The 14,598-nt window shown below is 45.3% G+C and overlaps 2 protein-coding genes across 7 annotated transcripts in view; both read right to left on the bottom strand.

Annotated features, from left to right (window-relative positions):
• MYBL2 (MYB proto-oncogene like 2) overlaps positions 1 to 8,321 on the bottom strand; it is a 36,364-nt gene extending 28,043 nt beyond the window's left edge. The window contains exons 1-2 of the mRNA XM_024746808.1: positions 8,301 to 8,321; positions 5,438 to 5,814 (exon numbers count right to left, since the gene is read on the bottom strand). Coding sequence (XP_024602576.1) covers positions 5,438 to 5,814; positions 8,301 to 8,321 — 398 coding nt within the window. The remainder of the gene's footprint in view (positions 1 to 5,437; positions 5,815 to 8,300) is intronic.
• A 79-nt stretch (positions 8,322 to 8,400) lies between these two features.
• Positions 8,401 to 14,598, bottom strand: part of IFT52 (intraflagellar transport 52) — a 35,504-nt gene continuing 29,306 nt past the window's right edge. For 5 of the 6 annotated variants that reach the window (XM_024746825.1, XM_024746826.1, XM_024746823.1 and 2 more), the window contains 2 exons: positions 13,048 to 13,193; positions 10,990 to 11,270 (listed from right to left, as the gene is read on the bottom strand). In XM_024746825.1, the coding sequence (XP_024602593.1) occupies positions 11,223 to 11,270; positions 13,048 to 13,193 (194 nt within the window). In that variant the 3' untranslated portion in view covers positions 10,990 to 11,222. Of the gene's footprint in view, positions 8,572 to 10,989; positions 11,271 to 13,047; positions 13,194 to 14,598 lie in introns of those variants that run through there. The other variant, XR_003003476.1, reaches the window with a different exon arrangement.

The following is a 14,598-nucleotide window of genomic DNA, read 5'->3' on the forward strand; positions in this document are numbered from 1 at the left end:
GAAGAACACCGCACCTGGGCAGAGCCCTGAAGCCCCAGGGCAGGGAGAGGGCGTGGGTGTGGCTCCGAACAGGCAGCCAGGTGACTGAGGCCTGGCCTGGAAAAACTGAAGAAAGGGAGTGAGTCGCAAGGATGGGAGAGTCAGGCCGGGGAAACCACCTGTGCAAAAGGGCTAGCTCTAGTCCAAGCTGCTCCTGCGTCCCTACAGCCCCACCTCAAAGCGGCCCCCTCACCCCCACCTAGACCGGGTCTGTGCCTCGAAACCATCTCCCTGCTTCCTTTCCAGCCTCGAATTCAATGGCTCCAGCTCCTCAGCTTGACTGCTGGCGGCCAAAAGTGAGCCTCCTAGAATGCAAACCTGATCTTGACTCTCCAGAACTTAAAATCTAAGTCCTCTCCCTCAGGGTAAAATACTCTGTAATCAGGTATTTATAGGATTCTGCCAGATCACCGCCCCACCCCGCAACCCACCGCCCCCAGCCAAAGAAAACTCGCAGCCTCCTGACCTTTACTCGGGCCCAGTACACTTCCCACCCCTCCCACCCGAATAGTTCCTGTTTACCCTTAGAGTCCATGGCCCACAACCTGCTTGTTGACTTGTGCGTCTCCCCATTTGAACTATGGGATTGCTAAGGTCCAAGTGGCCCCTCAATTCACAGCAGTATCCCCAGGGCCCAGAATTCAACTGTTGCACTGAATTCAGTTTACCACATGCTTAAACTCCTAGAGGCTTAGCAAGGATTTTCCATTTTAAGTTGCCATTTACCAAGTACCTCCTGAGTGTCACCCCACATCCAAGACAGGTGCTGAAAGGGGGGGTAAATGAATTATGAGACAGGAGCCTGGGGAGATGGGCTTAAACCTCAGCCTCTTAGCCCCTGCTTATGCCTCAGACCCCTCTTCCAGAAACTTCTGGCCACCTGGGGACAGTCTAGCCCACTGCTGCAAACTTCACTTACCACAACAGAAGGAACACTGACATCTTATTATACTTGCTAGAAGCTTCCACATCAATTAATTCAGGGCTTCCCCCACCCACTTCCCTCGTAAAGTAATTCATGTGGACATCCCCTCTTCATTGCTAGGGCATAATGTTTAAGAGTGTAGGCTCTGAAGCCGGTCTTCCTAGGGTTTGATTCCCAGCTCCATCATTTACTAGTTATGTGATCATAGGCAAATAACTTCTCTGTGCCTCAGTTTTCTCATCTATAAAAATGAGAGTTATCAAAGACAGATTGCTTTTACTATGTGCCAGCCACTGTTCTGTATGCTTTATACATTTTAATTCATTTAATCCTCATAGCAACCCTATGAGGTAGTATTAGTATTCTCTTCCTTTGGCAGATGGGGACACTGAGACACAGGCCTCCCCCCAGGTCACACTGCTAGTAAATGGCAAAGAAGGGATTTAAGCCTGGGCTGTCTAGTTCCAGAGTATATGCTATTAATCACTACACTGGTACCTACTTTGTGGGATGGTTTTAGGATTAAATAAACTTATATATGTAAACCACTGAGAATAATCTCTGGTACATAATAAGCACTATATTACTTTTTGTTGTTATTATAACTCTTCAGCTGCTCTCATGCTTGCCCTTTGAGGTCTAGGAAGCTGCTTTGCACACAGCACACACTGTCACATGGATTATTAGTCCCATTTCAGGAGAGAGACAGGACCTGCCAGCTCAGGCAAGGTATTTGCCCAAGGCAAGAGACAGGGAGCGGCTGTCTCCAGTTGCTAGCCAGTTGACCAATACACTTATCGACTGAAAGAGAATGCACAACCTAGAAGTTGAGAATTATGTTTTATTCAGCAGTATTACTGAGGACTTAAGCCTGGGATATAGCATCTCAGATAGCTGAGGGACTGTTCCGAAGAGGTAAGGGAGGAGCCAGGATATATAGTAGTTTTTGCAATAACAAAAACAAAAAAACCCCAAGTAGTCAGAACATCAAAAGTTTACTGCTAATTAAAGAAAACCAGACATCTTAAGTTAATGAATTTAGCACTCTTCTACGTGTGGGAAGATGCAGGAGTCTGAGCTTATTGAAATTACTTGTTTGATATGCACCTTAACCATCTAGGGCCAGTATCCTATTTTTCTCCATCCTGAATCCCCTCAGGGCGCACCATCAGGGGTGGCTGCGGTGGCTGCTGGCTTGATGGCCACAACATCCTTTGTTTACTGAAGTGGCAGGTGATATTCTTTGTCCATATCAGAGTCTAAGAAGCCTGGAGTCAGTGCTGCGAGTCAGAGAGCAGGGAGGTCACCCTGGTACCAGATGGAATCTGGTTATCTGCACAAGTGTGTCTTCTCCAGTTACCATCATGCCAACAGATACCCCTGGAGAGAAGACTCCAAGTGTCCTGGGTGCAGCCACAGCTGGGAGTGGTCCCTGGGCTCAGGACTGATAACATATAGACTGCACTCTACCAGGACCCTTTTCCTGCACATACCCTCCTTGGACAGGGAGGCTTCAGTCATTTGGTCATTCCACAGTTTGCCCCACCCCAGGTTCCAGACCCAGGGCCTGCCCCTGTCTTGGGAAGGCAGCATCAAATCTATTAAATGCTCAGGATGCAGCATCAGCCTGGACACAAAACAAACACGGATTGATCTCAAATAAATGATAAGTAGGATCATATGTCCCTCTGCCTGGCGTCTTCCCCTCCACTTACTGAGCACCTCCCTTTTCACCCTTGTCCTCCCACCACCGTACTTCCTCTGCCCGTAATTTTACTTGCTCTCTCAAGAGCAGACAGTCCCACATTCACATTTCAGCTTCAGATGTTGACCATAATGTTTGGCCCCCGGCAGGTACTCACAGAAGGGGTGTTACACATTTTTAATTGAATGAATGAAATGTTAAAACTAACATTTGGGCTGGAGAGTTGTTAGGAAGGCACAGAACTGGGGGAACTTGGAATGCTAGAGTTTCAATTGTGTCTTAAAAGGACCATCAAAAGAGATTTTGAAACAAAGGAATGTTTTTCAGATACTTCTGCCCAAGGAATTCCCTGGCGGTCCAGTGGTTAAGACTCTGCGCTCTCAATGCCGAGGGCTCAGGTTCAATCCCTGAAGGGAACTGAGATCCCACAAGACACGCCGTGCAGCCGGAAAAAAAGAAAAACATTAAAAAAAAAAAAAAAGATACTTCTGCCTCACCCCCAAGGGCATCAGTGTAGAGGACAGAGTCATGGCAGCAGGTAAGTGGCCAGAGGCATGAGAGGTCCAGTACCAGCAGTGGAAATGGGAAACTTTCTACAACAGGGTGGATCCCAATGCAGGGAAGCAATTCAATTAACTGATTCAAGAAATCAGACCTCAACAGAGAAATTTCCTCACCCACTTCTCAAAAGATTGAGATTTTATGAATAACTATTTGCAAAGCACCTATATTTGAGTTCCAGCAAAGGACCTGCAAAATATTCAGGTCAGAAAATAATAGCTGGATTTTACTGGGGAAGACACCATGGGCCAGGCACCATACTAAGAGCTTTGCCTTCATTTTCCATTTAATGCTCATCACTGTGAGAGGCAGGTGTCAATCAGTAAGCTCCTCATTCTAAAGATAAGGAAACTGAGGTATACAGGTGTTAAGTTGCCATGATCACACAGCTAGTGGGCAGGTGGCTTGAAGCAAAGCACCCGTACTTTGAAATGTAAATTGAGAGTACAGTTTGTGAAAATATGTCGAAATGATTGAGGCTGGGCTGCACCAGGAGCTAGTCATCAGGAGACAATCCAACATCCATACTCTCTAGAACCTCACCAGGTGATAGGAGAGACAATGGGTAAACAGAAAATTAGATCTATCAGGGCGAAGATAAAGGCAGGGGCTGTGGTTATCAACCAAAGGGGTCACTGAAGGCTCTTCAAAGCTGGGTGACTTAGGAATTTGCAAGGTGGCCAGAGGGAAAAGCCAGTGCATATCAAGGAGAGAAATATTAGGAAGTACTCAGACTGCCCAGAGTTGAAGTCACTTTTTCTTTTTTGACTTAAAAAAAATTTTTTTATTGGAGTATAGTTTCTGCTGTACAGCAAAGTCAATCAGTTATGCATATATATCCACTCTTTTTAGATTTCCTTCCCATTTAGGTCACCACAGAGCACTGAGTAGAGTTGAGTTGAAGTCATTTTTGATTCTTCTCTCACATCATCTATCTGACCCATCTGCAAATCGTATTGGCTCTACCCTCAAACTCTACCTTCAAAATATATCCAGTGGCAAAGCACACGAAAAGATGCTCCATACTATTTCATTTGGGAAATGCAAATTTAAAACCGCAATGAGATTTACACACCTATTACAATCGCTGACTAAAAAGACTAATCATGTCAAATGTTGAAGATGGGGAGTAATCAGACTTCTCCAGTACTGCTGGTGGAATGTGAAAGTGTACAACCACTTTGGAAACAGCTCAGCAGTTTCTTAAAAACATATACACCTACCATATGACCCAGCCATATGGAGCCAAGAAAAATGAATGCACATGTTCACACAGAGCCTTTTACATACTTTTATTTGTAATAGCCCCTAACTGGAAACACCCCAAATGTCCATCAACAGGCAACTGGATAAACAAATTATAGATATAAAACAAATATATCCACTCTGACAATAAAAAGGAATTACTTATACAATGTGAATCTCAAAATAATTAGGCTGAAAGAAGACAAAGAGTACACACTTTGTGATTCCATTTACACACGACTCCAGAAATTGCAAACCAATCTAGTGACAGAACCAATCTAAAGTGACAATGGTTGTAGAGAAGGGATGACAAAGGGACACGAGGACGTTTTGGGGGAGTGATGGATATGTTCCATTTGCATGACTCTAGGGGTCCCTCTTCAATCACTGGGAGAAGTGTGGGGTCATTGACCACAGAACAGGGCAATCAACCCTGCGTGGGCTTGTCCAGACTCATGCCCGCCCCAGCTGTGTGTCATTTATGCAATCGCAAAGGGTGAGAATTTGGTCTCTTAGAAACCTTCTGGGAATTCCCTGGCGGTCCAGTGGTTAGGACTCCGCACTCCCACTTCATGGGGCACGGGTTCCATTCCTGGTCAATCGGGGAATTGACTAATGCAAATCTCTTGCATTCCTGATGAGGGGCATGAGACTCCAGGAGAAGAGCCAGGATCCTGGACTGCTTTAATACACACACCACGTCCAGCCCACACCTCTGACTTCTTATCCTGGGCCTTCTGGGGCATCAGCTTTCACAAACATTTAGTTCTTCCTTTTGTAACATGGCCACTTGCAGTTCAGCAATCAAGCTGGAAGGAGTCGCGGATTAAGGAGTTAGGGCACAAATTCAGGGAGGGAACGAACGACGGACACCAAGGCCTAGTCCAGAGGCGGGTGGAAACCATCTGCACTGCCCAGCCCGGCCAGGCCCCGCGGCCGCACTTGAAGGTAACATCACCCACCTGTGAAGATGGAGAGGGAAAATCAGGCCTTGGAGTCCACCTGGCAGTCTCTCGCCGCCCACAGTGAGCAGGGACAAGAGACGTGACCTGTTTCGAGGGGTCCAACTAGTGAATAAAGGCCGAAGATCCCAGGCTGTCTGACCGCGGGGCCCACGCCTCCGCCCAGAGCCGGCCCACTTCCAGGCGTGCGCTCCGGCTCCGGCTCCGGCTCCGCGCGAGGCATCGCGGGAGTCGCACAGCCTGACGTCACTATAGGGCGCGGGCTTGGGGTTAGGTTGGATCCCGGCTGCTGGGCTGTGGAGCTCCAGCAGACTTTCCCCGCGACGCGGTCTCGCCCCGTGACCCCCGCCGGCCCCGCGCCCTCTGAGCCATACTCCCTGGGAGCCCGATCGTGAGAGGACTGGTGAAAGGCCCGGGGGAGGAGAGGGAGCAGGGCAGGTACGTCGCCGGCCTCCGACACTATGGCGGTCACGGCCCGGAGCCCGGTTGACCCCCTTCAACCTCGAGCCGCCCCTGACTCGCCGTGTGGCTCAGCAAGCCCTGCACAAGCCCCTGACACTGCAAGTTTCCTTCACGCTATTTGTCACCGTCAGCAACTCTTACGAGGTTAATTTCTCTCTCGCATTGTGAGCTGCAGGAGCGCAACCCTAGGATGAATCATTAGTGGGCTTCGTGTTAAAATTTGGTATAAGCAAGATTTATTACTCTTTTTAAAGTATATATTTCTTCCTGTCTCTTGAAGGCAGCGGAAGAAATTAATAACATTGGTTGCAGAAAGAGGAACTGAATGGCTAAAGAGGGTGAAATTCTCTTTCAACATCCTTCAGCCCCGTGCTTACGTATTACCTAAAATTTTTCAAATTAAAATTTAAATTTCCTTAAGGCATACGTAGCGCTCTAGGACCTTTTACGGGAGAGTTTGAAAACGTCTCACATATGATTTTATGAATAAGAAGTAACTTAGCAAAAGCCACACAATGGATCTATGATCTATCATAAGATACTTCAAGTTTTCCTCCGTGCTCTTGCGGGAGGAGAGACCCTTTGTCACCCATACATCTCTCTCATTATGTTATCACCTCTTCGCTTTTTGGTTTTTTTTTTTGCGGCACGCGGGCCTCTCACTGTTGTGGCCTCTCCCGTTGCGGAGCACAGGCTCCGGGCGCGCAGGCTCAGCGGCCATGGCTCACAGGCCCAGCTGCTCAGCGGCATGTGGGATCTTCCTGGACCGGGGCACGAACCCGCGTCCCCTGCATCGGCAGGCGGACTCTCAACCACTGCGCCACCAGGGAAGCCCTTTTTTTTTTTCTTTTAATATTTATTTACTTGTTATTTATTTTTGGCTGTATAGGGTCTTAGTTGTGGCACACTGGCTCTTCGTTGCGGCCCGCAGGCTTCGTTCTAGTTGGGAAGTGCGGGTTTTCTCTCTCTAGTTGGGGCGTGCAGGCTCCAGAGAGCGTGGGCTCTGTAGTTTGTGGCACGCGGACTCTCTAGTTGAGGTGTGAGAGCTCAGTAGTTGTGGCCCGTGGGCTTAGTTGCCCCGCGGCACGTGGGATCTTAGTTCCCCAGGCCAGGGATCGAACTTGCGTACCCTGCATTGCAAGGTGGATTCTCTACCACTGGGTCACCAGGGAAGTCCCTCCTCTTCGTTTGTCTTTTAAATAAATAAATAAATAAGTTTATTTATTTATTTATGGCTGTGTTGGGTCTTCATTGCTGAGCGCGGGCTTTCTCTAGTTGTGGTGAGTGGAGGCTTCTCATTGTCGTGGCTTCTCCTGTTGCAGAGCACGGGCTCTAGGTGCGCAGCCTTCAGTAGTTGTGGCACGTGGGCTCAGTAGTTGTGGCACACGGGCTTAGTTGCTTCACGGCATGTGGGATCTTCCAGTGCCAGGGCTCGAACCCGTGTCCCTTGCATTGGCAGGAGGATTCTTAACCACTGCACCACCAGGGAAGCCCCTTCCTCTTCGTTTTGATACCAACATTTCTCTGATGAGAGATTTTTTTGAGTTCAACAAAGTCTCCAACAATTTTTTTTTCCGCAGCTACCTGCTAGGACTGGTACTACCACTTTATTGTTGTTTTGTGTGTATGTGTGTGTTTTTTTTTTAAAGAGTGAAGTTGAAACACTTGTTCGAGTCAGTTAACTTTTTCATCTCAAGTGGTTTATGTGCCAGAAAAAGTATGTGCACATAGGTGAACAGCATCTGGGATAAAGGGCTCATGTTTGAATTTAAAAACAGCCCTGCTCGTTATCTTAACCAATTGTTTAGACTTAACTTCACTAATACTGGACCAATCTGACATTATACATAGCATCACCTATGAAATATTCTTGCCAAAAAGGTTTAATTCAAAGCTAGCCTTTTATGTCTAACTTCCAGTATGCAGGAAATAAAGGAGATAAAGGGACAAGTTAATAGACATCAGATAAATTTAGTCTCTTCAAAAAGTCAATGTCATTTAAAAAAGAAAAGGAACCAAAGAAAGAGGTAGGGAGACTGTGTATTGGATTTAAAGAAACTGAAGAGACAAATCCAATATGTGAAACTTGACTGGATCCTGGCTTGAAAAAACATCTATAAAACATTTTGGGGACAGTTGGGAGACATCTGAATAAATATTAAATATTAGGTATGATAATGGTGTGTTGTAGTTATACACTGATGTATATTAAGGGGTAAAGTATTATAATGTCTGAAGTTTAATTTCAGATGTTCAGTAAGAAAAATTATACACACATCAAGTATACATGGCAGTATGTTAACTTTTGAAAGTAGGTGGTGGGTACTGGTGTTTATTGTACTATTCTTACCACTTTTCTGTATGGTTCAAGTTTTTCATAAGAAGTTGGGGAAAAACATACATCCTTGCCACAGTCACCCATAGACGAAGGGGAAAAGGCAGCTGATGCATGGCAGGACAGGCCTTGCTTCCTCCGAGGAACCTTCTCGAGTCAGTAGTGTGGGGGGAGAAGATCCAGGTTAGCAGGCAGGCAGTGCTCCTCTGGACCTAGGTTTCCCTAGTCCTCTGTGTCCCAGTTGGAAAGGGAAGTTGGATTAGATTCAGATCCAAAAAGTTCCTTCTAAAATTGTAGGTATGGGACTTCTCTGGTGGCGCAGTGGTTAAGAATCCGCCTGCCAATGAAGCGGACACGGATTTGAGCCCTGGTCCAGGAAGATGCTACATGCCGCGGAGCAACTAAGCCTGCGAGCCACAACTACTGAGCCCGTGTGCCACTACTGAAGCCCGCGCACCTAGAGCCCATGCTTTGCAACAAGAGAAACCACTGCAATGAGAAGCCCGTGCACCGCAATAAAGAGCAGCCCTCGCTCGCTGCAACTAAAAGCCCACGCGCAGCAATGAAGACCCAACGCAGCCAAAAATAAATAAATAAAATAAGTAAATTTATAAAAAGATAAAAAATAAAATTGTAGGTATGAACACGTAGATACAAAGAACAGAGTAGTGGTTACCAGAGGGGAAGAGGCAGGGGGGAGGGCAAAATGGATAAAAGGGATCAACTGTGGTGGCAGATGGAAACTAAATTTATGGTGGTGAGCACACTGTAGGAAACAGAGGAGTAGAAATGTACACATGAAACACAGAATGTTATACACCAGTGTTACCTCAATAACAAAATTGTTATCTACTGCTGCACAACAGTTTACTCCAAATTAATGGCTTAAAACTGCCATTTTATTATGTTCATAGATTCTGTGGGTCAGGAATTCAGGAAGGTCAGAGCAGAGACAGCTTGTCTCTGCTCCATGATGTCTGGGAACTCAACTAGGACAACTCAACAGACTAGGGGTGACTTCATGTTTGGAGTCCTCTTCACCACGTGTTTAGCAGGTGATGCTCGTACAGGTTGGGACCTCTGGCTGTTGGCCAGAACATCTATACGTGGCATATCCACGTAGCCTATCCAGGTGGCCGCAGACTTGTATGGAGGCTCCGAGTGCCCCAAGTGAACCAGGCAGAAGCTGTATAGCCTTTTATGACCTAGCCTCAGAAGTCACAGTGTCAGTAACATAGTGCCAGATTGAGAGGGAGGGAACAGAGCTCTCACCTCTCAATGGCAGGAGAACCAAAACCACAGTGTAAGAGAAGAGCACATGGGATGGGAGGTAATTGTTGAGCACATTTTTGGAATGTATTCCAAATACATTTCCATGACACTCCCTGCTGTTCCACAGCTGCTTGTTCTCAGCTGGCCCCCAGGTCTGCCCTTTGAGCAAAGTGGCCTCCCCCATCCCTAACACTGTGTTCTGGCTTGGCTACTCTGAATAAGCCCTGCACTAGGGCTTCAGTGTCAGAGAATGGAAGCCTACAGAGCCTTAACATGAAAAAATCATTTGAAATTCAGGATGTGACTTGAGCCTTTCTCCCCAAGGTTTTAAATTTCCAAAAATGTATAAAATAGATAACTAATGAGAACCTACTATATAGCACAGGGAACTCTACTGAATGCTCTGTGGTGACCCAAATGGGAAGGAAATCTTAAAAAGAGGAGATATATGTATACGTATAGGTATTCACTTGGCTGTACAGCAGAAACTAACAACACTGTAAAGCAACTAGACTCCAATACAAATTTCAAAAAATGAAATTCCAAAAATGTTAATTCCTCGACAGACTATTTTCCTGGCTTCAATTATCCAACTCCATGTGAACAACTCAGGTCTTGAGACTGGACACCTTTCCTAAGCCTTAGTTAGGTATTTCTAGCTATTTACTGGTTATTACCACTTGCACGTATTGCCAGTGTCTCAGCTCACGCTTCAGAATCCCCGTCTTCCAAAAACTCCACCACTGTCCCAGGCAGTCGGGCTCAAAATCTTGCCAACCTGACCTCTAACGCCCAGACCAAATCTATTTCAGAATGCCACCTCTCCTACAACAGCATCTTAAATCCGCACTCTCGTTACTTCCTCTTGGAGTTATATGACACTCCCCCTAAGGGCCTTCCTTCCAAAGTTCTATCTTTACAGAACCCACCAGCTAAGCTATTCCCATTGCACCATACCCCTTACACACTGGCAGTGGTTTTGCAATCTTCTATCTGGCTTTCAGGCTTTCCCCAAAGCTGGTTCTCAGTGTATCCGGTACATTTGCACAATGCACAAATGCTGTGCATTTCCACATCAACTGCTCCATTCAAGCAGGTACAGTCTCTCCCACTGTCCTTGGGACAGATGATCACATTTTGCCCTGCATTATAACCTAAAACAATGATAGAACTGAGTGGCAGGAGCTCAGAGGAGAGGGACAAAGTGTGGGTGAAGGCAACAGCCTCCAAATGGTTGTGCCTGTGTGCAGCTGGGAGATGAAGGAGTGAGTAAGCTATGTAAAGAAGATACCTATCAACTATTTTACCTTTTTCATTAGGTACAGTGGGGCAAACAGACTGTGGGTTAAGTTTGTTTTCTATCCTTTTGAGCTAGTCCAAAAGCTGTACAGTATTCATAAGCTTGAGAGTTATTTATGCTTCTGATAAAAGAGACTCAAATCTAGAACTGGAGTCGAAAGAAAAGACTTCAATGAAAGACTGATGCATAAATTATAAAAATACAGATTCAAACAGATTTAATTTAAAAAATGGAACATACCTTACAGAAGTTAGAAATGTTATCCCTCTCTGGGCACTACAGAAGATGCACAGACCTTCCACAGCTCATAGAAGAAAGACTGTATAGACAATTTTGATAAAGAATTGAGGGACAATTCAAAAAGAGTTTATAAAGAGAGAATCTGGAGGCAGAAAATGCTTGAAGAGGCTTGGTCCTCAGAAATTGTTCTGGAATGCCGTTTCACTTGTATCAATATCATGTTCCTGGATGAGGGAATAAGACAGAGAATTTTAGAATTTCAGTTCAAAACCTGAAATGTGAACTCTTTGTTGTTTTGGACTTTGATTAGAGATTCTAAATCATCACTGATTGGGACACACAGCTAATCTCTGGGCTTTAAGGCTAAATCCAGCCCGAGGATTAAGTTTTCACGACCAGGAGAAGGCTTTGACCACAGCCCACCACCCACCATGATGAATGGGGAGCAAATACATTTGAAGGTACTGATGCAGACACCACACCAGACTTCTTACCTTGGCCTTAGGGGCCTGACTCTGCCTTGCCACCAAGGTAAGTACTGCTGGGAATCTGCCTGGCCCCCACCCCACATTTCAGTGCTGAGCAAGGATACCAATACCTTGCCTCTGAGTTGCTTTCCTGGTACTGATCTCAGAGCACTCTAATTGCCCAAATGTTCCTGTCTCGCTCCACGTAGCTCAGGCAGACAGCAACGACAGCATTCACCGCCACAGCGCTGACATCTAGCACCAGGCCGGCACATACGAGGCATATATTATGAGTACACAGCAGAGCCAGCCCCCGCCAATAGTGGCTCAGATCCTAATCAGTCTTTCTGTTCAGCATCTAAAATCGTGTGTGTGTGTGTGTGTGTGTATGAAAGATGGACATTCTCTTTATACTGTTTTATAGTCCTTTCCCCCCACCCCATTTACTGTATCATGAATGTCTTCCTAAATCCTTAAACATCCTTCTAAACATTCTTAATCTTATGGATGCACCCTAGGTACTTGTTCCCTACTGATGAAAGTTTTTCTTCAGTTAAAACAGTGCTTCACTGAGCATCCTGACTGGTAAATCTGCACACATTCAGGAATATGTATATATATTTTGGCCATGCCACATGGCATGCAGGATCTTAGTTCCCCGCCCAGGGATTGAATCTGTGCCCCCTGCAGTGGAAGTGTGGAGTCTTAGCCACTGGGCCACCAGGGAAATCCCAGGATTATATTATTAAGACAAATTCTAAGCATTAGAATGGCTGAGTCAAAAGTATATATATATATATATATATATATATTATAAAAAATATCTCCATAAAAGTGGAACCAGCTTATTCTCTCATCAGTAGTACATAAATGAATGCCCATTTACCAACCTTGGTTGGACATTTAATTTTAGAAATCCTGTCCAGGGATACACAAGATGAAGGCCAGGCATAATTTTTAAGTTCTTGGTCGTCAGCCCTGGGCAAGATGATTTCTAACATAAGGTGCTGACCTCACGTCCTGCTGCTCCATCCTTGGTTCAGTTATCTCCAGCCACACAGGCATTACTGCTGTCCCTCAAACAAGCCAGGCAGAGCCCAGACTTAGGGACTCTGCACAGGTCTTCTCTCTGCCTGGGACACTTGTCCCCCAGCTATCTCCATGGCCAACTCCCTCAACACCTTCAAGTCTTTGCTCCCATGTCAGCTTTGTAGTGTGGCCTATCCTGACCACCCTATTTAATTTAATATCACCACATTCAGCACACTGATCCCTCTGACCCTGCTCTACTTTTTAATAGCGCTTATCATCTCCTAGCATCCTATGTGATTTACTTATATATTACGTTTATTGTTTACTGTCTCCTCCAGCTAGATATATGTCCCAGAAGTGCAGGGAACATCATCTGTTTTGTTCACCTAGTAGCTAGTGAAATGCCTGCAGAATGAATGGCATGGAACACGAGAAGTCCAGTTTATGGATGATATCACCACTGGAAGGACTCCCTCTTGAGTGGGCCTTCTGGGTTCTGTACCTGGTTCAATTTCTTGAATTCCACCACTTGGAAGAAGATGTGCTCGAGGATATGTTTGGCATCTTGCTGGTCCTTTGGTAGTTTATTGGTGACTCCAAGGATGTCACCACACTTCCTGATGTAGAATTCCAGGTCTTCTTCAGTACCTAAGCACAGTTGGGGCGGTTAGGTTCACCCGTGACTCTGCCCTTCCCCAAGTACAGACTTACTGTGGTTTGGGTATCCCTGTCAGGTTCCTACATCTCTCAAGATCACTCACCTCTCCCTTGGGTAATGTGACCAAAGGACTTAAACAGTGACAAACTGTAGAGATCTCTGATGTGCTGTTTTTGTAAATTAGGACAAAAGTGTGACACTCCTAATTAGAATAAAGCTAGCCGGGTTCTGGCTCGCTATTACCAGATCTGGCATTCCTACATTACAAAGAACAGGAGCCACCGGCGGGGAATCAAAGTACCATTCTCTGATTGCCGCAAGGATCATTATGTGAAGGACATATGCGTATTTTATTTTATGTATATTATTTATTTAAAAAAATTTTTTTGGCCACACCACGCAGCTTGCAGGATCTCAGTTCCCTGACCAGGGATCAAACCCGCGCCCCCAGCAGTGGAAGCGTGGAGTCTTAACCACTGTATTGCCAGGGAAGTCCCAGGGGTATTTTAAATAGCATTTACTATAGCAATATTATAGGAAAGGAAATAAAAGAAACAAAAAATCATCCATAATTCTCTGTGTAACCATCCCCAGTCCTGTATCAAGGATGGACAGCCATTACTGCCCTACTTACACTATACTGTAATTTCTTTTCTTCCCCTCTGATTTGCATTTTTAAAGTTATGATAGAAGTGTTCTCTCACTCTAGCTCTACCCCCACCAATACTTCCTAAGGTAATTACTGCCATGTATGTCTACATGTCTACATATGTGTAAAAACAGGGGATCAAACTATAATAGTTCTGTAAGTTGCTGTCATCATTTAACGATGTAACATGGACATTCCAGTCAAAGCTTATGCTCCACATCTTTCTTTTAACAGATGTATAATATTCCACTTTGTCTCATATTTTTTTAAACCAATTCTCCTACTGATAGACTATTAGACTGTTGTTGTCTATTTTTTGAATGCTACAATTAATATCTCTATATCTTTTCTGTTATGCATTTCTACTAGGATTTCTGCAGGATAAACCGCTAGAAACAGAAACGCATGGTCAAAGGGTCTGATCCTTCACAGGTCTATTATTCCCACTGGACTAATTACTAGGTCTTGCTAATTTCTGATTGCCTAGCACCTACCACAATGCCTGGCATGGGACAGAGATGCAGTAAAGGTGTCTGACATTGAACTATTTTCATTTTTGCACATTCCTTTCTGGTCTTCGAGCACATACAGATGTTCACATAGTTGGGATCCTACTCTAAGTGCAGTTTTATGTCTTGCTTTCTTCATTTAGGAATCTCAGTGTCACCCCCTGGCCTTCGTAAGCCTCTTTTATAATGACTACATATCGTCCCACTGATTGAATGTGGTGCAATTTACCACCATTT

This window comes from Neophocaena asiaeorientalis, unplaced genomic scaffold (genome assembly GCF_003031525.2).
Source record: "Neophocaena asiaeorientalis asiaeorientalis breed wild unplaced genomic scaffold, Neophocaena_asiaeorientalis_V1.1 scaffold132, whole genome shotgun sequence".
Taxonomy (NCBI): Eukaryota; Metazoa; Chordata; class Mammalia; order Artiodactyla; family Phocoenidae; genus Neophocaena; species Neophocaena asiaeorientalis.